Source organism: Scyliorhinus torazame, chromosome 2, assembly GCF_047496885.1.
Source record: "Scyliorhinus torazame isolate Kashiwa2021f chromosome 2, sScyTor2.1, whole genome shotgun sequence".
NCBI classification, from domain to species: domain Eukaryota; kingdom Metazoa; phylum Chordata; class Chondrichthyes; order Carcharhiniformes; family Scyliorhinidae; genus Scyliorhinus; species Scyliorhinus torazame.
The window spans coordinates 255,067,605-255,094,540 of NC_092708.1; the positions used below are offsets into that span (position 1 = coordinate 255,067,605).

The 26,936-nt window shown below is 44.2% G+C and overlaps 1 protein-coding gene across 5 annotated transcripts in view; it reads right to left on the reverse strand.

Moving 5' to 3' along the window:
• The window catches only part of rpap1 (RNA polymerase II associated protein 1), a 115,411-nt gene that overhangs the window by 63,147 nt on the left and 25,328 nt on the right, over positions 1 to 26,936 (reverse strand). For all 5 annotated transcript variants that reach the window (XM_072486163.1, XM_072486161.1, XM_072486159.1 and 2 more), the window contains exons 5-7: positions 25,728 to 25,908; positions 25,117 to 25,272; positions 15,486 to 15,671 (exon numbers count right to left, since the gene is read on the reverse strand). In XM_072486163.1, coding sequence (XP_072342264.1) covers positions 15,486 to 15,671; positions 25,117 to 25,272; positions 25,728 to 25,908 — 523 coding nt within the window. The remainder of the gene's footprint in view (positions 1 to 15,485; positions 15,672 to 25,116; positions 25,273 to 25,727; positions 25,909 to 26,936) is intronic.

A 26,936-nucleotide genomic window follows, 5' to 3' on the forward strand; every position in this document is an offset into this window, starting at 1 on the left:
AAATGCACTTTGGCAATCCAAATCCTGATTGTCCTGGAACCACAGTACTTGCTGCAATCCAACCCTGACCGAGAACCCAACTGCAACATTCAAACCATCAAATGGCTGCTACTGACCACCACAATTTCTGATACAAGAAAATTAAAGGGAGATTTCATAGAGTGCCCTACCTGGTCTTAGGACGGTAGGATTGCAGCTAATGAGGTAGACTCTTGAGAAGAGAGACAGGGTGCACACAGGATTGGGAAAGACATATAGTACCGGAGTAAATAGCAGTTCATATATAGGAGGGATCAGACAGGAGGCACTTGAAGATGGGTTTGAATTACATGTGCGTAAATGCACGGAGCATGGTAAATAAGGTCAGTGAGCTGCAGGCATACATCACCATGTGGGTCGATGACATGGGGACAATGACAGATGCAAGACAAGATTGGAAACTTAATTCTGGCAAGAAGCTATTCAGAAAAGATAAAGGGAAATAAATGGAGGTAGGGTGGCAGTACTGAACAAATAAGCTATTGTAGAACTGGAAAGGAATGGTGTAGTTGAGAACGCAACGACAAACTATTTTGCTCGAATTAGGGATCAATAGAAGAGCTATTATATTACTGGATATGTACTATAGACCACCAAATAGTGGAAAGAACACAGAGGAGCAATTTTGCAGCAAATTGTAGAAAGTTGCACAAACTAGACTAACAACAATGGAACTCTTCAATTATCCAATTATACACTGGGATAGAAACAACATGAAGGGAAAGAGTGGAAGGAATTCCTGAAATGGTTACAAGAAAATTAGAGTGTTTCCAGCCTGCTGAGGAAAGCAGTGCAGGATCTAGTTCTGCAGAATGGTGCCATGTGGAACATTTGGGAAACAGTGATCATATCAATAGGTTATGAAAAACTGGGTCTAAACACCCTCATCAAGAGAAACATCCCCCAAGCATCCACTCTATCAAGCCGCTTAGAATTTTATGAGTTGGCACTCCCCGGAGTGCCATTCTGCGCCCAATTACTTGCGTTGAATTTCTTCCAACGGGTGATGGAATTCGGTTGGGGTTTTGGACCTCAGTGGGTGTCCAGTCATGCCTGTTTGAGGGGGCAGGAATCCTCGATGAGGGGGTGGGTCTTGGTCTTTACAATAGTTATCTGGAGGTGTGGTCTGGGTCTTTACAATAGTTATCCAGAAGTTAGAAAATGTTAGGTCTATTAGTGACCTAGTTGGAACAGCCTGATTGAAAGCACATTTTCCCGTGGTTCCCAGTGCGGGATAATTGTCCAGAGGACGTGTGCTTCTCGCTTCCCCAGTTGATAAGCCCCAAATAACACCATCCACACACTTAACACAACAAGAAAGGTTAATTATTGGTAATTAAAAAGTCTTTTACATACGAGCATGTAAAGAAGGAGGAGGCCATTTGACCCAGTGAGTCTGTTCCCCCTTTTAATAAGATCATGGCTGATCTGATAGTAACGTCAAATCTGCATCCCGCCATCCCCTAAAAGGCTTTCACCCCCTTGTTTACCAATAATCTATCCACCTCTGCCTTAAAATATTCAAAGACTCTGCTTCGATTGCCTTTTCAGGAAGAAATTTTCAAAAACTCATGCCCCTCAGAGAAAATAATTCTCCTCATCGGTCATAACTGGGCGACCCTTAATTTTTAAACGGTGACTAGTTCGAAATTCTACCACAAGAGGGAACATCCTTTACACATCCACCCTGTCAAGGCCACTCAGGATCTTGCATGTTTCAATCAAGTTGCCTCTTACTCTTTTAAACTCTGGTGGATAAAAGTTTAGCCTGTCCAACCTTTCCTCAAAAACAATCCAGCCTTTCCAGTAAATAGTCTGGTAAACTTTCCCTGGACTGCTTCCAATACATTTGCATCCTTCCTTAAATAAGGTGACTAATGCTGTACACAGTACTCCAGATGTGGGGTGGGATTCTCTGGCCCCACAGCTGCATGCTTCTTGGAGGTAGTACGGTACGCTGTTCGCTGGCGGCGGGATTCTCTGCTCCCGCAGCTGTCAATGGGAATTCCCATTGAAGCCACCCCATGCTGCCAGGAAACCCGTAGTCAGGATATGCTGCCGACAACACCAGAGAATCCCGCTGCCATGGTCTGTATGACTGAAGCATGACCTCCTTACTTTTGTATTCAACTCCCCTTGCAATAAATTATATTATCTTTTTAAGGCACCATTTCATCATTGACTGGAGTGGTCCACATTGGCCTGGACATGGTTTGCTCAGGATGGATGTGGGACCACACAGTGAATCAGGGAGGGATACTTTACCCCTTCCCCCAGTGACAGTAGGGTCTCAGTAACCACAGGATACAGGTTTAAAGTGATGGGCAAACATGAGGAAGAGGTTTTTTCATAAAGCAATCGTCATCTGGAAGATACTGCCTGAATGTGGGGAGGAAAGCAGATTCAAAAATAACTTTCAAAATAGGAACTGGATAAACTCAAGTGAAAAGAAATGCCAGAGCTATAAGGAAAAAATAAGACCAATTAGATAGCTCCAGCGAGAGTTAGCACAGACGCGAGGACCATGCTGTACCAGGGCAGCACGGCAGCTCAGTGGTTAGCACAGTTGCTTCACAGCTCCAGGGTTCCAGGTTCGATTCCCGGCTTGGGTCACGGTCTCCCCGTTTCTACGTGGGTTTCCTCCGGGTGCTCTGGTTTCCTCCCACAGTCCAAAAATGTGCAGGTTAGGTGGATTGGCCATGATAAATTGCCCTTAGTGTCCAAAATTGCCCTTAATGTTGGGTGGGGTTACTGGGTTACGGGGATAGGGTGGCAGCATGGGCTTAAGTAGGGTGCTCTTTCCAAGAGCCGGTGCAGACTCGATGGGCCTCCTTCTTCACTGTAAATTCTGTACCATTCTATGAGGTACTTTTTATAGTTTAGCCATTGTTATAATGTTGCAAATGTTGGAAATGCATCAGCAAAGCCCCACAAACAAATGAGTCAATAACCAGATTTTCTCATTGTTCTGTCGGTTGAGTGATAAACATTGGTCAGAATACCAGGCAGAATTTGCCTGCACTTCCTCGAATAGTGCCATTGGATATTTAACGTTCTTCTGAGGGGGCAGACAGGATCTTGGTTTAACTCTTCATTCACAAATCGGTACCTCAGACAGTACAGCACGTTCTCAGGACAGCACTGAAGTTGCAGCCTAGATTAGGGCAGCATTGTGGATAGCACAATTGCTTCACAGCTCCAGGGTCCCAGGTTCGATTCCAGCTTGGGTCACTGTCTGTGCAGAGTCTGCACATCCTCCCAGTGTGTGCGTGGGTTTCCTCCGGGTGCTCTGGTTTTCTCCCACAGTCCAATGATGTGCAGGTTAGGTGGATTGGCCATGATAAATTGCCCTTCGTGTCCAAAATTGCCCTTAGTGTTGGTTGGGGTTACTGGGTTATGGGGATAGGGTGGAGGTATGGGCTTTGGGTAGGGTGCTCTTTCCAAGAGCCGGTGCAGACTCGATGGGTTGAATGGCCTCCTTCTGCACTGTAAATTCTATGATAAATTCTATGATATGATTAAGTCTCTCAGGCAGGAGCCAAATCCAAAACTTTTATTTCAGTCTCAAGCGGTGAGAGCGCTACCAACTAAATCACTGCTGAGTTAAGTGAGAGTCTCTGTGCTTGCAAATCAAGCACGATGTTGCAGCCGAGTAGAGGGAGCGTCATTGTGCATTTAATCTGGGTGATATCTGACTTGGGAGTGCTTGATCCAACACGAGGTGACTGAAAGATAAGGGGCGGGATCCTCCATCCCGCCAGCCGGCCAATGGGGTTTCACATTGTGGGCACATCCACGCCGTCGAGAAATCCGCAGGTGTGGGGCGTGGGTGAGCTGCCAGGGAAACGGATAATCTCGCCGATGGAAAATTCAGCCCACCGTGTTCCATTTCTCATTGCGAACATCCTTTTCAGAAAAGCACACATAAAACCACAGTAATTTCTAAAGGAGCAGTATTATGATGCAAGTGTTATTACTGTGATTGGGTGAGTAGTGATACCAAGTAGTCAGGTGGCAGAGTTGCAGTTCTGCCGCACAACAGTATATCCTGAACCCTAAGGGGAGTGCCTAACAGCTAATGGCACAGTGCCACCTCTGCATGGTCTTGAACCAATGCTCACTATCTCAAGAGCATATCCCTGTCTGGCAAAGGGCAGCACAGAAACTGTGATCAATTACACTGTAACACTCAATTCACTTTCCAATTAAGTGGGTTTTGTGGTACATACAGCCTTTCTCCCAAGTTGGAGCAATGTCTTTGTCCCTGCAATTTTAAGATGTGTGCTCTGGCTTTGGAATGCTATTCATTGGATGGTGGGACAGCGAGTAAATTTGAGGAGGAGTTAGACAGATTCTTAATTGGTAATGGGTTGAAGGGTTTTGGAGAACGGGCAGGACGATGGAGTTAAGGCCAGGATGAGATCAGCCATGATCAAACGGCAGAGCAGACTCGATGGGCCAAATGACCTAAGTCTGCTCCTATATTTTATGAACTTATTAACATTCCAACATGACAACTGAGGTCTGCTGGTCAATGTTGTTATAAACACAAGAGGTAGCAACATGCTCCAGACTAGTCACACTTTGTCCTCTGTTAAATAGTCAGGTTAAGCCAACAATTCCATATTTTACATCAATGGTCCTGGAAAAATTCAAGGGTAGCAACATGCCCCATCATCACGGCAGAATTTCTCACGGTTGTTTCCAGAATCCAACCATCTGCAACTGCTTCAAAGACGTTCCCCCCATCAGAGGCTGTTCACTGATGATTGCTGAGTGTTCAATTCCATTCACAGCTCCTCAGATACTGAAGCAGTTTGGCTTGTACACAGCAGAACCTGGACAACTGGGGGTGGGGTCTTTTTAGTTTTTGTCTGGGTGGGAAAGGTGAGATGAAAAACTTGAAAACTGGGGCGGGCGCTGGGTACGTGTTTGTTGGGGGAGGGTGCAGGGAGGGTGGGGTTTGTTTCCTGTTGCCACGGTTGGCTTATGTACTTCTTGGTTATGTATAGATTGAAATACCTTCAATAAAATGTTTAAAAGAAAAACGTAAAGGGATTAGAATGCCGCACAATCACAGGTTCCACCTTTCAGATGGAGCCTCTGCGCCGCTTGCAAAAGATGCCAGAACACTATTCAAAAGAAAGCAAGGGAGTTCCCCGACAGTGTCCTGGCCAACATTCATCCCTCCGCAAATATCAAAACAGGTTTATTGGTCATTTTCTTAGTTCTGCTAATGCTATCTACTTTAAAACAGTAACTTTGGGCACAACCAAACGGCTATGCTGCAACACTGAGGCCTCTCATGAAACCTGCGACGCTTGGAATGTCTGGTGAGATCTAATGGGATCTTGTAAGATGTCGTGATCTGGATCTCGCATATTTAAGTGAGCCATTAGACCAATTTAAATATGTTATCCCATAACTCTCCTGAGGCCCGGAGACGATCACCCGTTCCTGGGAGGCCTCACCATTGCGCAGTTTAGCACTGGTTCACACAAACATGTAGCAGGCATAACAGCACCTGGATGGCATCCCAGGCCATCGGAGGCCTCTGGGTGGTCGGGCTCTGGGCAGGGTGGTATCCTGTCACTCCTGCTAACACCTGGGCACCTTGGCACTGCCCAGGTAGCACTGCCAGGCCCAACGGATGCCCTGCCCATGAGAGATTTTTTTGTGGGGGGGGGGGGGGGGGGGGGGTGCGTACGACACAGTGGTGTGTCCGATTTGGGGGGGGTCGCGAGATCAGGGCCGCATTTAAGAATGGTGCCCCGATTTCTTTCTGTACTGACTAGTTCGGCGGGGCATTCTTACTGAGGCCAGGAAAACAGAGTCCTGTTTGATAGCGGGGTCATTCTCGGCGCCAAAGATCCTGCTATACGTGCTGAAAACGGGACTCTGTTTTTTGGGCGTTAAATCGTGCCTTATGGTTCAAAAGCACTTAATTGGCTGTAGTGTGCTTTGGGACATTGAGGTCTTGAAATATACTATATAAATTAGAACTTACAATAGATTGAAAATTGGAGGACTGCTGCAGAATACCATTCAGAAAAACTGAATGATGTGAATACGTGACACTCTCAGGAAGTCTAACTGGTTACGTAATAAGTGCCTCCTCTGATGCTCTCCAATGTCAAATGGGCTGCTTACACGGCTTAAACTCACGCAGGATGAACAGTCATTTGGACATGGCGCAGGAGGAGAGCTTCAGCAGAGAGCAGGAGGGAATTGGGAGGGGAACCATCGGGATGTGGATTACATTTGCATCAGGACGTAATTTTTTTCCCCTACATAGGAGGGCTGCAGAATAACTCTTTCTGAGGAACAGGCTAACTGGGATGGAATAATCTATAATCCATTGATACACACTGTATTTTTGCAACGGCATGTCAGTGTTAATCCGCTCTCTATCTCAGTTTTCATCCCTTGAAAAGATCCGGGATAGCCCTGATTCCTGTTTACTATGGTTTCTGTGTAGTGACTCTTTTTCTAGACCCTAGACAAATGGGTCAGAGCTTGTTCTTGAAGTCTAGAGTGGCGTGTTCATGCTGTCGATAGGCAGATCTTGATTACCTTGTAATGCAGGTTGAAATCTTTCCAACCTTTCTTCATTCTGGTGAAGCTTTTATTATTGAATAATTATTGACCATGCTTAATGCTTTAGATGAGCTGTACAGATCTAAGAGCAGATTGCAGAGCACAACAAAGAATGCAGATGAGGAAGCCAAAATTTTGAGAGAGCAAGGCAGGAGTAAAATAATTGTACTTTAACCCTTGTGTAGCAGCTGAGGTCCCATGGAGATGGAACAAGGGGCAATGTTTCCTGTAAAATGTTATTTTGGGTGACTAGTCTTTTCATGTATCTTTACATTTTTGTGCAGCGATCCTCAAGCAATATTTAAGCTGGAAGACATGTGTGGTACCTTCCAGGCTGCGGCACAACTGTGCACTCACACAGTTCAGCGAAAACACTGACTGGGATCCTTCCTGGTGTGTGTCTCAGTTCAGGAAAGGACTATGCCATTGCAAGATCTTTAATGTCATGTGAGACCAAAGCGTCAGCTATAGCTCAATTGGTAGTCATCCTCCCTCTTAGTCAGAAGCTCAAATCCTACCAGAGACTTTAGCACAAGATCCAGGCTGATTTTTTAAAAAATCAACACTGAAAGTGTGCTGGATGGATGAAATGCTAAACTGAGTCTGTCTGCCCACTCAGGTGAAAGCAAATTATTCCATGGCATTATTTGCACCTGGTGTCCTGGCGAGTATTTATCCACCAATCAACATTATCATACCGGAGGTCGACTCATCTCCCACACCTCTGCCCTCACCACTTACCCTCCCTCGTAGCGCCATGATAGGATCCCCCTTGTCCTCATTTTCCACGCCACCAGCCCCCACATTCATTTTCCACCCCACCAGCCCCCACATTCAAAGGATCATCCTCCACCAACTGCAGCACAATGTCACCACAAAAAACTTCTTCCCCTCACCCTCCTATCAGTATTCCGCAGGGACTGCTCCCTCCATGACACCTGGCCCATTACTCCCATCACTCTCACCCAACTCCTCATCCCCTTCCCATGGCACCTCCCTTTGCAATCTCAGAAAATAAAACACCCGTCCCTTCACCTCCTCTCTGTTCAAGGCGCCCAATAGGGTGATGCACTTCCTTCAATTTGATCTATTGTATTCCCTGCTGCCAATGTGGTCTCCTCTACACTGGGAAGATGAAACGAAGATTGGGTGACCGCTTTGCGGAACTCCTTTGTGCAGTCCGAAAGCATGACCTCAGCTTTCCTGTTGCATGCCACTGCAACTCAACATCTTGCTCTCATGCTCACATGTCCAACCTTGGCCTGCTACAATGCTCCAGTGAAGCCCAGTGCAAGCTGGAAGAGCAGCATCTCATCTTCCGATTAGTCACGTTAAAGCACGGGCAGCACAAGTGGATAGCACTGTGGCTTCACAGCACCAGGGTCCCAAGTTTGATTCCCCGCTGGGACACGGTCTTGTGTGGAGTCTGCACGTTCTCCCCTGTCTGCGTGGGTTTCCTCCGGGTGCTCCGGTTTCCTCCCACAGTCCAAAGACGTGCAGGTTAGATGGAGTGGCCATGATAAATTGCCCTTAGTGACCAAAAAGGTTAGGAGGGGTTATTGGGTTACGGGGATAGGGTGGAAGTGAGGGCTTAAGTGGGTCGGTGTAGACTCGATGGGCCAAATGGCCTCCTTCTGCACTGTATGTTCTATGTTAACTATGTTAACTTCAAGGCTCAACACGGAGTTCAACAACTTTAGACTGTGATCTTTCTCAAAGTTGACCCTTTTTTATATATCCAAAATACATTTTGTACTCACAAACCACATCCACTGGGTCATTTGTCACTTATTATAAATTTTTGTTTTCTCTGAGCACTGACCTTTATTCTCCCATTAATACATTCTGATATCTTATCTTTATGCAACTACTGGCACCTTCTCCTGCCATTCCCATTTCCTCTGTCGAGTGACTTATACATCTTTGTTGAAATCTCTCCTAGCTCCCACAAATTACTGACCTTCCATTTTGCTCCATCCCCTCTCATACAGTATATAATCCATCACATTCCTCTCTCTCTTTAGCTCTAAAGAATCATACAAACTCGAAACATTAGTTCTATTTTCTCTTTCCATAAATGCTGCCACACCCGAGTTTTTCCAGCATTTTCTGTTTTAGTTTCAGATTCCAGCAACCGCAGTATTTTGTCTTTATGGGCGTGGGGGAGTGGTGGGTTGCTATGCACAAGTCAGCTGTGTTTATCATATTACAACAGTTGCTGCACTTATGTACTTTGTTATCTGTGAAGCCTTTTGAAATGACCTGAAGCTTTGAACGGTGCTATATTTTAATTAAAATTTAGAGTACCCAATTCATTTTTTCCAATTAAGGGGCAATTTAGCGTGGCCAATCCATCTAACCTGCACATCTTTGGGTTGTGGGGGCAAAACCCACGCAAACACGGGGAGAATGTGCAAACTCCACACGCACAGTGACCCAGAGCCAGAATCGAACCTGTGACCTTGGCGCCGTGAAGCAGCAATGCTAACCACTGTGCCACCGTGCAGCCCCAAAGGTGCTATATTAATGCAAATTATTTCATTTTATTTAAAGCTATACACTATGTGACTGCATGTGATGTTTTCTACATTCCTGTAAAGAATGGAATATTTGCCAGTACTCCTTTGACTTAACACAGAAAGCAGAACCGATGGCAAACCAAGTAACCTGGACCTAATCGACATTTTCCCATAATTGCTTTTTAGCATCTAGCAAAATCGATGGCACGTGTGTCAGTGGAAAAAGTCAGAACTATTGGGGATGGCCTTTCACTCAGGTATCACAACCCAGTGTAAACCACAGCAATTTCCACACAGTTGTTTACTGACACCTCACCAGCAATAAATAGGAAGATATCCCATTCTACAGATTTTCAGGAGATTTATTCCAATGGACAAAGTTTTTATGTCTGGACTAAGTTCTCAGCAGTAATCAAAAAGAAAGAGATTGTCAGTGGGGGTCAATTCCAGCACTGATTGCTAGCAGAAACCTGATGCGTCTTAACCAAACCCAGTGCTGGGCCAGGCCTCTCATTAGTCCTGTACATGAGGCAACAAAACCTTTGGGATCAACAAGTGCAAGCAGTAGACACATTGAACACGCAAATATAGAAGGATGGAAATGCCTAACAGGTCAATACAAATCAGGCAGTTCCTCTCACATTAGGATAGACAGGCTAAGGCACTGGAATAGAATACAAAGAGATTTTCAGCATTTCAGTTGCAAACCATGCATTTGGATTCCTGGATGAGGCAACGTTTAGGCAGCAATGTATTGTAGTCCTATCCAAAGACATCAGCCCAAATTATTTAGAACATACTGATCTTAGCAAGATTAAAAAAGTGTTCATGTCGAGTTCACGAGCTCCAATTCCTCACATGTTGCTCTTCCAACCTCATTTGTTCTGGCCAGCTGATTCCCCCTAACTACAAAGCAGGAGGCCATTTTGAGTCAGGTGGTGTGATGACACTTGGCAGCTCCCTTAACCAGGATACAATGTGTGGATGAGGCACGACTGTTGAGGGTTAACTGCAAGTCAACCTCCTTCCCTCCATAGTTCACAATGACACTTGATGGTGGAGTGTACAGAACAGACATTATTTATATGCAACGCAAGTGAATGACCTAAATGTATACAAAGTGGCTTTCAGTTTCTGATTGTATGTTTTGAGCTCTCAAGTGGACTGTTGAAAATCATGCTGCTGTGTCTTTTATTGTGCCCATATCGAAGATGCATGTCACGGATAAGTCTTCATAATATACCTGTTCCTGAAATCTTCAAAAACAGTATTTTCCAAAATTAGACTCCGTGACTTACCTTTCGCAAGTCCTTTGAAGCGGATTGTTAACCATTAACTTTCTGTACTGTAGTTAATGGATCCCTCAGACTACGTTCATTAACCAGCCACTAATGTTAAACCTTAATCACTCGTCATTACTGTCAATAACGTTCCTGCATAAACACTTCTCGCTTATAATGCTCAGAGACTAAAAGCAGAAGACAAGCCATGATTTCTTCTTGGGACACTTCAAAGCCAGTCTGTGTATCTTGGAAAGCCTATAGCTCCGAGATACAAAGAGGTTTGACTATTAACCCTCAACTACCCAAGAACACACAACTCTCTAGGATATCCAATGCAGACGCATTGAGGCAGAGGAAGATAGGAATAGAACAAGACCTCAGCATCAGTCCACCATGAGTACTTTGTTAATCCTGGTGCCAGGATATTTAACTATAGTGCTATATAAATGCACATTGTTGTCCTTTCCATTTGTATGGGCAGTGATGCTGATTGTAGCACTCTGAAGAGCTACCTGTGTTAGATCAGCACAGCTCGACTGGGGGCCTTTCTGTTTTTTATGGCTGTTAGTAAGCACATTTACCCACGAAAACTTCGGAGAATCTAAAGTTCAAAAGCAGAATTAAAGAACCCCATGATTGTACTTAGTGCTAAGTGCAATCTAAATTAGTTTCTGAAAGAGAATGTCTCCAAAAACAAAAGCTCTCTCTGAGCTTAGGTTACATTACATAATCAGGAACGGTACTGTCAGCTCATTGGCTAGGGGCCCAAGTGGCAGGATCTTCTGCATTTTCTATTTGATATCCTCAGCAACATCCTTCATTCTAATTGATCTTAGCAAGACTGGTCCAATCAATACCTATCAGTATCTCAACCTCAGAGTCTCAGCCCGGAGGACAAAAGGACTTGGCACAGTTATAATGCTGTAGCTGATGTTTAAATATTGTTAAGAACCCTAAAAGCTGGCAGGTAATGAACTAAAATTTATCCGGGGAAACCATGACACAATCCCTACTGTTCAAATCTGACACTGCTGGGGTTCAGAGTTCTGCCTCGTCTTTACCAAGCATTTAGTGATAGGATTTGATTCAGAATATTGCCTTTCTATTATGAGATGCAAGACAAAATCTTGCATTATATAGTGCCTTTAATGCAGTAAAAATGTCGTCAGGTATGCCACAGGGCAAATGGGCATCACGGTAGCACAGTGGTTAGCATTGCTGCTTCACAGCGCCAGGTGCCCGGGTTCGATTCCCGGCTTGGGTCACTGTCTGTGCGTGGTCTGCACGTTCTCCCCGTGCCTGGGTGGGTTTCCTCCGGGTGCTATGATTTCCTTCCACTAGTCCCGAAAGACGTGCTGTTAGGTGAATTCTCCCTCCTTGTACCCAAACAGGTGCCGGAATGTGGCGACTAGGGGCTTTTCATAGTAACTTTATTGCAGGGTTAATGTAAGCCTACGTGTGACAATAAAGATTATTATAAATCAGTCCAATGTTGACATTAATCATAAAATGAAATAATAATAATTATTACTATTATTATTATGAGAAGTGACATAACCTTGATCATAGAAATAGGATTTAAGGAGCGGCTTAAAGGAGGAAAGAGCTGTGAACCTATGAAAGGTTTAGGGCGGGAGTTCCAGAAATGAGGGCCAAGGCAACTGGAGACACGGCCTCCAACGTTGGAGCAAAAAAAAATTAGGGCATGTGCAAGAGTCGGAGGAATGCAGGGATCTCAGAGGGTTGTAAGAGTGGCAGAGATTCGCGAGTTAGGGAGGAGTGAATTCATGGAAAGATTTGAACACAAGGATGAGAAAGTAAGACGTTGCCAGACAGGGAGTCTTCAAAGCTCAGTAAGCACAGAGATGATGGGTGAATGTGACTTGGTGCGTGTTCGGAGAGGTGCAAGAAGAGTTTTGGATGGGGTCTAAATTATGAAAAAATAGTAACATCCTTTTGAAAGGGCTTGCACATAAAACTTCAATGCAATCAGGCAGAGTCAGCATGGTTTGTGAGAAGGTAATCAAGTTTGACTAATGTGGCGTGGCACGGTGGTGCAGTGGTGAGCACTGCTGCCTCATGGCACAGAGGACCGGGGTTCGATCCTAGCCCCAGGTCACTGTGGAGTTTGCACAATCTCCCCGTGTCTGTGTGGGTCTCACCCTCACAAACCCAAAGATGTGCAGTGTAGGTGGATTGTGCAGTGTAGGCGGATTGATGACACTAAATTGTCCCTTAATTGGAAAAAAAATAATTGGATACTCTAAATTTGTTTTAAAAATGTTTGACTAATTAATTTATCTACGTTATTTGAGGAAATGCCAAGCAATAAAGGACAACCTGTGGATGTGCTATATTTAGATTTTCAGAAGGCATTTGACAATATGCCCCATCAAAAACACCACACAAAATAAGAGGTAACATATTAGCATGAATAGGGGATTGGTTTGCTACCAGGAAACAGAGACTAGGCATAAATGGGTCTTTTCAGATTGGCAAGATGTGACAAATGAAGTGCCACAGGGATCAGTGCTGGGGCCTCAACTATTTACAATTTATATCAATGACTTGGATGAAGTGACCAAATTACGGTTGCTAAATTTGCTGATGACACAAAGATAGGTAGGAGAGTATGTTGTGAAGACGACATAAGGAGCCTTCAAAGGGACATAGATAGACATTTATTCCCCCACTATCGGCACACAGTGGCAGCAGTCATCGACAAGATGCAGTGCTGCAACTCGCAAAGGCTCCTTTGACAAAACCTTCCAAACACTCATCCTCTACCACCTGGAAGGACAGGAGCTGCAGCCGAATGGGCGACAGCCTGAAAATTCCCCTCCAAGCCGTGCACCTTCCTGACTTGGAACTATATCAATATTCCTTCACTGTTGCCAGATCAAGATTCTGGAACTCACTCCCAAACAGCAGTGTAAGTGCACTCGTACCATATGGAATGCAGCAGTTCAATGCAGCAACTCACTGCCACTTTATCAAAGGCAATTAGCAATGGACAATAAATGCTGGCTCAGCCAGCGCTGTCCATATTACATGAATAAAAAAGAAACAAGAGAGGTTAAAATAATCAGGAATGGGCAACAATGAAAATCGGTACAGTGTATTTCAGGAAAGAGATGCAATTGAGCGGCATGTTGAGAAAGTAGAATTTTAATCCATAAAAAAAAATCAATAAGCTTGCTGAGTCCTTCATATTTTTAACATTTTATAGGTAGTGTTGCTACCTGCCCGTACAGTTAGAAGGACCAATCCAATGATCCTGAGCCTATGATTTGACCTCCTAAGTGTTGGGTGATTGTTCGTGGATTGCTATTTGCTGAATTTACTTTGCTTACAGCTGTGGCACAGACCATGGGCCTGATTGTAATTCTGTATTAGTGAATGGGCGGTGAGTGAAAATCCCGTTCTATAACTCAGCAGCATTAGAGCATCTATCCATCCAGTTCTATTACTATTAAATCACTCCATCTCAGACACCCAACTCACATCACCCCAAGCTCCTGACTTCCTGAAATCCATCACCCAACTCAAAATCAGTTTCCACCACCTAAAACATCCACTTTTAAATTCGGCTGCACTTACAGTCAAAAAGTAAAAACTGTTAACTATTTGCACTAACATTAATTTCAACCAGTTACAATGTCCTCATAATTTGTTTCTTTGGGGCAGAAACAGTGTTGTATTGGAAATAAAATCACGTCAGCACTGCAGGTTGTTAAAATAAATTGTTTTCTCTGCTAGTGAACGTATTTTCAACATCAAGCTTAAGCAAATACAGACCAGGTTTGCACAAACTCTATCCTCTTAGTTTAACCCTTTCAGCCCCCGCATAATTTCCCTCAATCTGCCTGTCGTCCCTCCAAAGCTAATGAATTCTTCCTTCGGTGTGGTGCCTCGAATTAAATACAGTACTCCCAGTGGGTTCTAACCAAGTCTTTACACAACTGAAGCGCAACTTTCTATCTTTCGTATTCACCTTGAGATAAGAGAGTTAAATAGGTGAAAGAAGGAGAAAGGAACAGAAGGTTATGTTGATGTGGTGAGATGAAGTAGGATGGAGTGTGAAAAGGCTCATGTGAAGTCAAAACACCAGTATGAAGCAGGTGAACCATACAGTCAGCTCCTATGCTGTACATTGGATGTTGTGCAATGCAATTTTACACATGTTTGAGCTAACCCCATCAGCTGCGACTGGGAGCCAGGGCCACTGCCAGCCTGGGTGGGAGCGGGCCATCCTTTGTTGGCATGAGCACACTCCTTGGACAGCATCGTTCCACCCACAACCTCTACCACCAAGTAGGACAAGGATAGCAGATGCATGGGGACACCATCATTTGATAGCTCCCCTCCAAGTCGCACATCAACTATAACAGCATTCCTTCACTTTCACTGGATCAAAATGCTGGAATTCCCTTCGTAACATCAATTGTTGGTGTTCCTACACCACATGGACTGCATTGCTTCAAGAAGGCAGTATTCTGCCACCTTCCCAAAGGCTCTCAGGGATAGATAATAAATGTTGGCAATGCCACATCCCAAGAACAAATATCAAAAAATTGGCAGCTGAAGGTACAGCAAATGACAGGAGAGAGAGTTTGGATGGAGGGGCAAGGTTGACAGGTGAGGATTTAAACATGCATCAGTCCTAATTGATGCCTCTCGGTCATAGAATCATTCAGCACAGGAGGCCATTTGACACATTGCGCCTATTTCGACTCTTTGAAAGAACTATGTCATTATTCCCACTTCATTGCTCTTTCCCTGTAGCCCTAAATTTTTCTCCCTTTCAAGCACGGATCCAATTCAATTGTGAAAATTACAACCGAGTCTGCTTCCACCCTTTCAGGCAACACATTCCTGGTCATCATAACTCCAAACAGTTCTCATCGCCCCTCTGGCTATTTTGTCAATTACTTTGGATCTGTGGCTTCTGATTATTGACCCTTCTGCCAATGGAAATACTTACTCCTTGTTTACGTTTTCATGATTTTGAACACCATCATCAAATCTCTCTTGCTGAACTTTTTACCTGTAGGTTTCTGCTCCATTGGTTCGTCCTTGGTAGGACTGGCCTGTGATCCTGTGTCTGAACGAGATTGCCTCTGCTTATCCTCGTGCCTCTTTTCCGCACCACTTGTTTCCAGTTCGTCTTTGGTGCCTTTGCTGCAGCTTTTCCCAGACTTTCTTGATTTTAGAAAAGCTACCAAATTTGGATCTAGTTAAACAGGAAGTGGAGGGATGAAACAAGTTAACCCTATGTTTGCAAGAGGGAAGAACAAGTTATTTGCTTGCTTTTAGAATAGAAACAGTGATGGTATTTGCTGACATTTTAACCCTCGACACAAAATATTAGTAAATGGGTTTCTTCCGGGTGCTCCGGTTTCTTCTCACAAGCCCCGAAAGACGTGCTGTTAGGTAATTTGGACATTCTGAATTCTCCCTCTGTGTACCCAAACAGGCGCCGGAATGTGGTGACTAGGGGCTTTTCGCAGTAACTTCATTGCAGTGTTAATGTAAGCCTACTTGTGACAATAAAGATTATTATATAGATGCTTACAATTATGGTTTACAATCATAGAATCACTACAGTGCAGAAGGAGGTCATTCAGCCCATTGAGTCTGCACTGACCCATGTGTGGAGTTTGCACATTCTCCTCGTGTCTGCGTGGGTTTCACCCCCACAACCCAAAGATGTGCAGGTTAGGTGGATTGGCCACACTAAATTTCCCGAATTATAAAAATAAATTGTGTACTCTAGATTTAAAAATAAAAAGTGCACTGAACTTCAGAAAGGGTACTTTATCCCTATCCCCTTAATCCAGTAACCCCACCTAACTTAACCTTTTGGAAAACTAAGGGGAAATTGATCATGGCCAATTCACCTAACTTGCACATCTTTGGACTGAGAGAGTAAACCGGGGAACCCGGAGGAAACCCACGCAGACATGGGGAGAAAGTGCAAAGTCCACACAGACAGTCACCCAAGACCGGAATTGAACCTGGGTCCCTGGAGCTGTGAGGCAGCAGTGCTGAACACTATGCCACCGTGCCGCCCACATTCAGACCTCATACACAGTCACATTGAGAATTTAACTTGTGATAACCCTCACGAGATCCACGGGGACATGAGCTCCCCCCCGATGCCTAGCAGTTAGGGCCTGTTGAACCGGACAGTTAAAAGCCGGGCAGGTTTGGAACCTGCACTTCGGGTGATCCCGGCTGGGACTGTTGTACTGCACGCCGGGTTAGGGCCTTGTTTTTCACTGACAGGATAAACCTGTGTGTTCAAGTCATCTCGGGACTCCTGTGAATATTATGCTAACATGTAAAGATACAATGTCCAAATAGCACTGTGCAGCGCCCAATGAACAAACCACAACCATGCCCAGTGGATACGAAAAAATATGCAGTCCCCAAACACAGACGAGAAATGTTCAATGAATAAATCACATGTAATGCTGAATGAATAAATAATATTACTGTGTAATGCCCTCTGATGAATACACCAATGCAGAATGCCCATCAATCTAGGAAACACATGCAATGACCATCGCTGGTCAAATCGTAGTGAGGTGTTCCGCCCAGTGAATAAATGGCCTCACCATGCAATCTAATGCCCGATGAATAGCTTTAACATACTGTCCCCAATTAATAAATCACATCAACATGCCAACTAATGAGAAATGGTACCAACGTGTAATGACAGAAGAAAAAATACCTTCATGTGCCGGTGCCTGTTAGTAAACGGGTAATAACTTCAGTGTTGCCAGATTGTATAGAACCCGGAAGACAGTCACTGCAAGTTATGGATCAAACCCCACTAAATTCAATAAAGACACTGACAAAATGGCAAACACACTGAACTGACATAGTATAAACTGGCACTTTCAACCCTCAAGCACAGCAAATGCCTCATCATCATTTAACAGTCTAACAGCCTCTCCGAGGAGCCTGGCACACTAGTCAGCTTTCACAGAAATGTCCTAGCTGTCCAGAATAACCCTAGCTTATGACTCCGCCCAGAGGCATCTGAGCTACATGCGATGCACTATCCTGCTTTGAAGGGCGGACAAAGCTAGCATCTGAATAAAATAATTTTCAGCCGTATTCCGAGGATCAAATATAATAATACATGAAAGACAACAAAGTACAACAGTTGTCACTATTTCAAGCCCATTGAGCAATTAGGATGGGCTTCCACAATCACTTGGTTGTTAATGGCAAATAGCACAGTTGTCAGTCTTTGCTCACTGGTAGCTCCCTCGCCTCGGAGTCAGAAGGTTGAGAGTCCCACTCTCACAGCTTGAACACATAATTTAGATGGGCAGTTCAGTGCAGTGCTGAGGGAGTGCTGCATGGGTTGGGATGTGTCATTTTTCAGATGAGACCATGCACCAAAATCAGACCTGCCTTCTCAGATGGATGTAAAAGACCCCATTGCACTATTTGAAGAACAAGCAAATTCCCCCTGGTGCCCTGGTCAATTTTTATCCCTCAACCAAAAACTAAAAACAGATGAGCTTGTGGGAGCTTTCTGTGCACGAATTAGCTGTTGTGTCCCCTATATTACAACAATAAAGTACAGTTCTGATGACAGATCATCAGACTGAAAGTTGAACTCTCGCCAAAGATGCTGCCTCTGTCTGGTTGAATATTTCCACCATTTTCAGCTTTAAATTCTAAAGACTTCCATCAGCTGCAAAGTGATTTGAGACATCCTGAAGTTCTGAAATGCATTATATAAATGCAAGTTATTTATTTCCTTTTACCAAGCTATATGCCAGTCTGGCTCAGTATATAACATGCACACCTCTGGCACAAACACCAGGATCATGGGGAATATCGCCAAGTCTTTTCTACTTTTATCACTTATAGTTTGACAATACTTTTTATTTCAAATCTGTAAGGGCTATAAGTAGTAGTAATGAGGACCAAGAAAGAAGGGCCCTAGAGAACTGGATTTCGTGCATCCTCCAACGATTTGATTTAAAGGGGTAAGTCATGGTAGGAGAGCCCAAAGCTTGTTCCTCTTGTTCCATGTGGGAAACCGGGAACATTTCTAATACCCGGGGCCAGCATGTGTGCAGGAAGTGTCTCCATCTACAGCTCCTGGATGGCTGAGTTTCAGAGCTGGAGCGGCAGCTGAGGGCACTTTGGAGCGAGGCAGAATGTCATAGATAGCACTTATAGAGAGGTGGTCATGCCCCAGGTTCAGACGCCACAGGCAGGCAAGGAATGGGTGATCACCAGGGAGCGCAACAGAGATAGTCAGTGCATGAATCGCCTGTGGCCATTGCCCTGCAAAACAGATATACTGCTTTGGATACTGTTGAGGGGAATGACCTCTCGGAAAAAGTCTAGGAATGCAATAGTTTGTTTTTAAATTTAGAGTGCCGAATTATTTTTTTCCCTATTAAGGGGCAATTTAGAATGACCAATCCACCTAATCTGCACATTTTTGGGTTGTGGGTGTGAAACCCACGCAGACAAGAGGAGAATGTGCAAACTCCACACGGACAGTGACCCAGGGCCAGGATTCAAACCCGGGTCCTCAGCGCCGTAGGCAGCAGTGCTAACCACTGTGCCACGTGCCGCCCCTCAGAATGCAATAGCTATAGGGGATTTAGTTGTAAGGGGAATAGATATGTGTTTCTGTGGCCAGAAACGAGACTCCAAGATATGTTTCTCCCTGGTGTTAGGGTCAATGATGTCTCAGAGCAGTTACAGGACATTCTGGAGGGGGTGGGTGATATCATGTGAGAGTGCCTTTAAGAAATGGGTGTTTATCAGTGATGTCAGAGTGTGGGTGGAGCTGGGCTGTCTGTCTGCTTTACTTTCGTTTTAGGCTGTTTGCTGCAGGGTGTGGTTAGTTTTGTTTTGAGAACTGGATAGCTGCAGTCACAGCAAGGAGCCACATAAGGATCTCTCTCTGCAAACTAAAGACTGTCTCCAAATCAATTGGGTGAGTGCTGACTGCTCTCAATAGTGAATTTAAACCTGATCTCAGTGTTGAAAGGGTCTTTTGCCTTCCGGATGTTGTTTGGGAATTTATTAAGTGTTATCTATCGAGTACTGTATTCTTTGGGGATTTATTGGTATTGATAGTTGTTAAGATGTTTACTGTGGGTTTCTAAAGTGTTAACTGGTTTCATAAATAAACATTGTTTTAATTTAAAAATACTGTGGATATCTGGTGCATCACACCTATAAAAGGTAGGCCAGTGTGCTCCCCATAACCACAATCTATTAAAAGTTGTGGGTCAGGTGAACTCCATGATACACTTTGGGGCTCTCTAAACCCCGGCCCATAACTGTGAACAGCCAGTGGTTATGGTACACATTGGTACAAACGGGTTAGTCAGAGTAGTCAAATAGTTGGATATATCAGATGACTACGGGCTGAAGAGATGGTGAGGGAGAGGGTTTCAGATGCCCGGGGCATTGGGACCGGTTCTGGGGGGAGTGGGACCAGTATAAACTGGACACGTTACACCTAGGCAGGACCAAGACTGATGGCCTAGGGTAGTATTTGCTAGAGTGGCTGGGAGGGTTTGAGTTAAAATGGCAGGGGGGGGGGGGGGGGGGGAACCTATACAAGGAGGTAGAGGAGGGGGAATAAAGGACAAAAACAAAAGACAGAAAGTGGAATAATAAAAGTGACAGGAAGAGAAAGCAAGGGCGAGATTGAAACAGGGCCACAGTGGAAAATAGTGGGAACGGTACAAGTAATGTTAAAAAGACAAGTTTAAAGGCTTTGTGTCTTAATGCAAGGTGGATTCACAATAAAGCAGTCACAATAAAGCGAATGAACTAATCTCACAAATAGATGCAAACAGGTATGATATGGTCAGGATAACAGATACATGGCTTCAGGGTGACCAGGGATGGGAACTGAACATCCAGGAATATTCAGTATTTAGGAAGGACAGACAAAAAGGAAAAGACCGTGGAGTTGCATTGCTGGTTAAAGAGGAAATTAACACAATAGTGAGGAAGGATATTAGCTCTGACAATGTGGAATCTGTATGAGTGGGGCTGAGAAAAACCAAGGTGCAAAAAACATTAATGAGCGTAGTATATAGACCCCAACCTGCAGTGGTGATGATGGGCATGGCATTAAAGAGGGGATTAGAGACAAGCAATTAAGGAACATTTGCAATTATGTGCGATTTTAATCTGCAAATAGATTGGGTAAATCAAATTAGTCACAAGACTGTGGGGGAGGAATTCCTGGAGTGTAGATGGGATGGTTTTCTGGACCAACACATTGAAGAACCAGCTAGAGAACAGGCCATCCTAGGCTGGGTATTGTGTAATGAGAATGGAATCATTGACAGTCTAATTGTGCAAGACCCCTTGGGGGTGAGACCATAATATGATAGAATTTTTCATCAGGATGGAGAGTGAAGTAGTTGATTCTGAGACTAGGGTCCTGAATCTTAATAAAGGAAAGTATGATGTGAGGCACGAGTTGGCTTTGATCAATTGGAAAATGTTACTTAAACGGATGACTGTGGATAGGCAGTGGCAAACATTCAAAGAGCACATGGGGTAAACTGCAACGAGATGGTGAATCCATGGCTTTCAAGGGAAATTAGAGATAGTATTCAATCAAAGGAAGAAACAGACAAATTGGCCAAGAAAAACAACAGGTCTGAGGATTCGGAGCAGCTTAGAATAGAGAAAGAAGACCAACGGATTGATTAAGAAGGGGAAAGCAGAATACAAGAGTAAGCTTGTAGGGAACATAAAAAAAGACTGTAAAAGTTTCTATAAGTATGTGAAGAGAAAAAGATTGGTGAAGACAAAGGTCCCTTACAGTCAGAAACAGGGGAATTTATAATGGGAGTCAAGGAAATGGCTGAGCAACTAAATACATATTTTGGTTCTGCCTTCACAAATGAGGACACAAATAAGGTACCAGAAATGTTGGGTAATGCAGGGTTTAGCAAAAGGGAGGAACTGAAAGCTATCAATATTAGTAGAGAAATTGATGGGACTGAAGGCTGATAAATTCCCAGGGCCTGATAATCTACATCCCAGACAGCAGGGGCTGTTTAGCACAGGGCTAAATCGCTGGCTTTGAAAGCAGACCAAGGCAGGCCAACAGCACGGTTCAATTCCCGTAACAGCCTTCCCGAACAGGCGCCGGAATGTGGCGACTAGGAGCTTTTCACAGTAACTTAATTTGAAGCCTACTTGTGACAATAAGCGATTTTCATTTCATTTCATTAAGGAAGTGGCTCTAGAAATAGTGGATGCATTGGTGGTCATCTTCCAGGATTCTATAGACTCTGGAACAGTTCCTGCAGATTGGAGGGTAGCTAAAGTAACTCCGCTATTTAAAAAGGGAGGTAGAGAGAAAATAGGGAATTGTAGGCCAATAAGCCTGACGTCGGTAGTGGGGAAAATTCTAGGATCTATTATCTAAGATTTTATAGCAGAGCACTAAGAAAACAGTGGTAAGATCAGACAGAGTCAGCATGGATTTATGAAGTGAAATCATGCTTGACAAATCTACTGGAATTTTTTGAGGATGTAACTAGTAGAGATGATGAGGGGGAGCCAGTGGATGTGGTTTATTTGGGCTTTCAGAGGCTTTTGACAAAGTCCCGTTTAAGAGATTAGCGTGTAAAATTAAAGCATCTGGGATTAGGGGTATTGTATTGAGATGTACAGAAAACTGGTTGGCAGACAGGAAACAAAGAGTAGGAATTAACGGGTCTTTTTCAAATTGGCAGGCAGTGACTAGTGGGGTACCCCAGGGATTGGTGCTCGGATCCCAGCTATTCACAATATATATTAATGATTCGATGAGGGATCAAAATGTAATATCTCCAAATTTGCAGATGACACCAAATTGGGTGGGAGGGTGAGCTGTGAGGAGGATGCAGAGATCCTTTAGTGCAATTTGGACAAGTTGAGTGAGTGGGCAAATGAATGGCAGATGAAGGATCATTTGGAGAAATGCGAGGCCATCCACTTTGGTAGCAAAATCAAGAAGGCAGTCTATTATTTGAATGATCATAAATTAGGAGAGAGGAATGTGCTATGAGACCTGGGTGTCCTTGTACACCAATCACTTAAGGTAAGCACGCAGGTACAACAGGTGGTAAAGAAGGCAAATGGTATGCTAGCCTTCACTGCGAGAGGATTTGAGTACAGGAGCAGGGTTGTCTTGCTACAATTATACAAGGCCTTGGTGAGGCCACACCTGGAATACTGTGTGCAGTTTTGGTTTCCTTCTTTGAAGAAGAATGTTCTTGCTCTAGAGGGAGTACAGCGAAGGTTTGCCAGACAAATACCTGGGATGGCGGGACTGACGTATGAAGAGAGATTGAATCAGTTAGGATTGTATTCGCGGAGTTCAGAAGAATGAGGAGGGATTTTACAGAAACCTATAAAATACTAACAGGACTCGGACGGATAGATGCAAGAAAGATGTTCCCAACGGTGGGTATGTCCAGAACCAGGGGTCACAGTCTGAGGATATGGGGTAGGTGATTTAGACAGAGATGAGGAGAAATTTCTTCACCCAGAGAGTGGTTGGCCTGTGGAATGTGTTACCACAGGAAGTGGTTGAGGCCAAAACATTGCATGTTTTCACGAAGCAGTTAGATATAGCACTTAGAGCGAAGGGGGTCAAAGGATATAGAAGGGAAAGTTGGATTAGGCTATTGAGTTGTGTGATCAGCCATGATCATAATGAATGGCGGAGCAGGCTCAAAGAGCCAAATGGCCTAATCCTCCTATTTTCTATGTTTCTATATAAAACCTATGCCTTGCATTGCATGCACAATCCAGGTTGGGACTCCAGTTTGGCTAAGATTCTGCCACATTACGTGATGCCATGGCACTGTTCCAAGAGCTCTCCTGATGTTTTGGCTCCTCCTTCTACCAGTACTATCATCAAAAACAGATTAAGTCACCCTTTATTTTCACTCCTCTTTGTGTGACTTTCTAACACATAGCAATCACAGGATTATGGAAATTATGTTCAAAGCCTTTCATATAAGGCATCACTGAAGTGCAACTTGTGTTTATTAGATAAGCAAAAGGTTTGATTCGTCCCCTATGCATGGTTAGCTTACTTCAGCCAGGGTTGCGATTGAGCACAATTGAACTCAGAGCCAACAGAGGAAAGCAGACTTGCATTTATATAACGCCTTTCATGACCTCCGAACATCCCAAAGCATCCTGCAGCTAATTAAATGCTTTTGAAGGAAAAACAGAAAGCGCTGAAAAAACTTTGGTGCCATTTTCTTCATTTGTTCAAGGGACTTGGGCGTCGCAGGCAGTGCCAGCATTTACTGCCAATCCCTATTGCCCTTGAGGGGGCAGTTAAGAATCAACCATATTACTGAGGGTCTGGAGTCACATGTAGGCCAGACCAGGCAAGGACGGCAGACTTCCTTCCTTAAAGGACATTAGCAAACCAGATGGGTTTTTAAGACAACCGACAAGGGTTTAATGGTCATCATTAGACTGTTTAAAAAATTTAAAGTATCCAATTATTTTTTTCCAATTAAGGGGCAATTTAGCGTGGCCAATCCAGCTAACCTGCACATCTTTGGGTTGTGGGGGTGAAACCAATGCAGACATGGGGAGATTGTGTAAACTCCACACTGACAGTGACCTGGGGCTAGGATCTAACCCCGGTCCTCTGTGCCATGAGGCAGCAGTGCTCACCACTGCGCTACGCCATATTAGTCAAACTTGATTACCTTCTCCCAAACCATGCTGACTCTGCCTGATTGCATTGAAGTTTTATGTGCAAGCCCTTTCAAAAGGATGTTACTATTTTTTCCATAATTTAGATCTCCCAAACTCCGCACGAACATCATTAGATTTTATTGAATTCAAATTTCACCATCTGCTGTGGTGAGATTTGAACCCGGGTCCCCAGAGCATTACTCTGGATCTCGAGGCATTACTCTGGATCTCGAGGCATTACTCTGGATCTCGAGGCATTACTCTGTTTACTAGTCCAGTGACAATACCACTATGTCACCGCCTCCCTGTGAAGAGAGAAACAGTTAACATTTCAAGTCCAATATGATCTTCTTCGGAATGTCAGTGTTCCAAAGAAGGATCACATTGGACTGGAAGGTTAACTCTGTTTCTCTCTCCACAGATGCTGCCGGGCCTACTGAGTTTCTCCAGCATTTTGTTCGTATTTCAAATTTCTAGGATCCACATTATTTGCTTTTATTCAAGTACTTTTGAATTGTAGTCAACAAATGTAGGAAACACAACAGATAGTTTGTGTACAGCAAGTTCCCAAGCAGCATTGAGACAATGCCCAGACAATTGGTTTTGGTGAAGTTGGTATGAATATTGGCCAGGACATACAAATCTTAGTTTGCTGTTAGTAAGAGCAGGCAGTTGGGCCACAGCAATTGTCCAAGGGAACTCCTCAGGTAAAGGCACCGGGAAAATCCATCAGCCAAGATGTCCTGCTTTTGACTGCCATTCAGTGCTCCATGCCAAATATCAAAGAGGATGATGCCCTTCATAGTTGAATAGCCAGGTAGTGACATTGTCAGACTGACAGCACTTGTACAGTCCATGTCTTAAGGAGGGAAAATGAAAGCTGGAGGAAGAAATTGGAATGAAGAAAGTCACGGTTTAAAGAAGACAGCAGTGATACTCTCACTCACCTAACCGGGCCAAAAGATTATCGCGTTCCTCCTCAATTTCCTTTTTAGACATGGCCTGCAGTCTGACTACATTCTCTTCATGAATCTTCCGTGCTTCTTGAGGGCCTATTTCCCCACCCAGCCTTTCTCCAGATATCTGTCTCCCATCACCTGTGCCTGTGAGAAAATGAAACAATTAATGTTTAAAAAACATAACCCACACAAACAAAATACTTTCTCAATTAACATTATTAAACTCCACTATAAGAACATAAGAGTAGGAGCAGACCATTCAGTCCCTCAACCTGTTCCACCATTCAATGAGATCATGACTGATCTGTGCTTTAACTCAGGGAAATGCGTTAATGTGTTAAAGTTAATGTGCACATTTCCAATTCAATACGGAGACCCACATCAACAAGTGGCTTTGGTCCCTCTTCACTCCTGTTAATCCAGCTCAAAATATTCTTGAAACAGTCATATTGGAGAGCAGCCCACTGCAGGACTTTCACAGGTCAGACTGTTCCTGCTGTTAATGTGGGAGGATTTAATCCCAGAACCCAGGCTCCCCTGCCGGAGGACTCCACCCCTCAACATGCCCATTGTTACAAACGCCTTTCCCGTGAAATCACCTGGTGAGTGCCCCTTTTCTGGTATTTCTGTAACTCGAGATGGAGTTGACCTTTGCTCCCCTGTGACCCCAGTCGAGGGGCTGGCAGTGCAGACAGAGGGCACTGCTCGATTTTCTTCAGCTGCCTTCTTTGCAGCAAGTTTCTGGGCAAAGATACTTTTTTTTCCCGAAGCCAGCTTCACCTTTGCAACAAAAGAAAAACAGAAAACAAGCGAGTCAGGGAGTCATGCAAAATGGACAACTCATAAGAATGCAGGATAATAACAAGTGGGAAGGATCATTAGACTCATCTTGATAGAAAATAGGTGGAGTAGGCCATTCAAACCTGCACCACCATTCAATATGATCATGTCTGATCATGCAAATTCAGTATCCCACTCCTGCTTTCTCTTCACACCCCTTGATCCCTTTAGTTGCAAGGGCCACGTCCCGCTCCCTCTTGAATATATCCAATGAACTGGCCCCAGCAGCTTTCTGTGGTGGAGAATTCCATCAGTTCACAACTCTGAGAGAAGGGGTTCTTCCTCATCTCAGTCCTGAATGGCTTACCCCTTAATCTTAGGCTTATTCCAACCAGATTGATCTTGAATTTTAATTTTTCAAATGATTCTGGGGTTTCACTCTACTTTTCTATCTGGGAGCCCATTCATGAACAACTGTGTGTGTGAGCAAGAGCTGCCACATATTAGCCCTGAATGTGACAAGTTTAGATCCAAATCCCCTACAAAATACACCAGGACTCTGTCTCAAATTATGTGATTCTCCTCTGCCTAACCAACCAAATTAAACATTATGAATTATCCAGCAAGAGATGGAATCCCTACAGGGCAGGAGGCCGCCATTCAGCTCTCCTAAAGGGCACCAACCTAGGCCCACTCCCTGCACTGTCCCCGTCAACCCTCCTAACCTGCATATCTGGGGGACAGAATTGCTGATCATTCATTGGAAGTGCACAAGTAGGATACGGTGGCAATAAAACAGTTTTTGTTGGTTTCGTAGCAAAAAAAAAAAGATTTTGAAGCACCTTCCTGCTAATCAAGTTTTTTTTGGTGGAAAAAGAGTTGGGGGAGGGGTCGGAGTAGAAATGGAACAAAGCACGCTCAACATAGGCAGGTGTAACTAGGCCCCATGCAGGTACCCAGAGCAACATCTTTTATTTGGAGAAAATAAGACAAGTTAAAGGAGAAATCATTCAATGAGAGAACAAGTT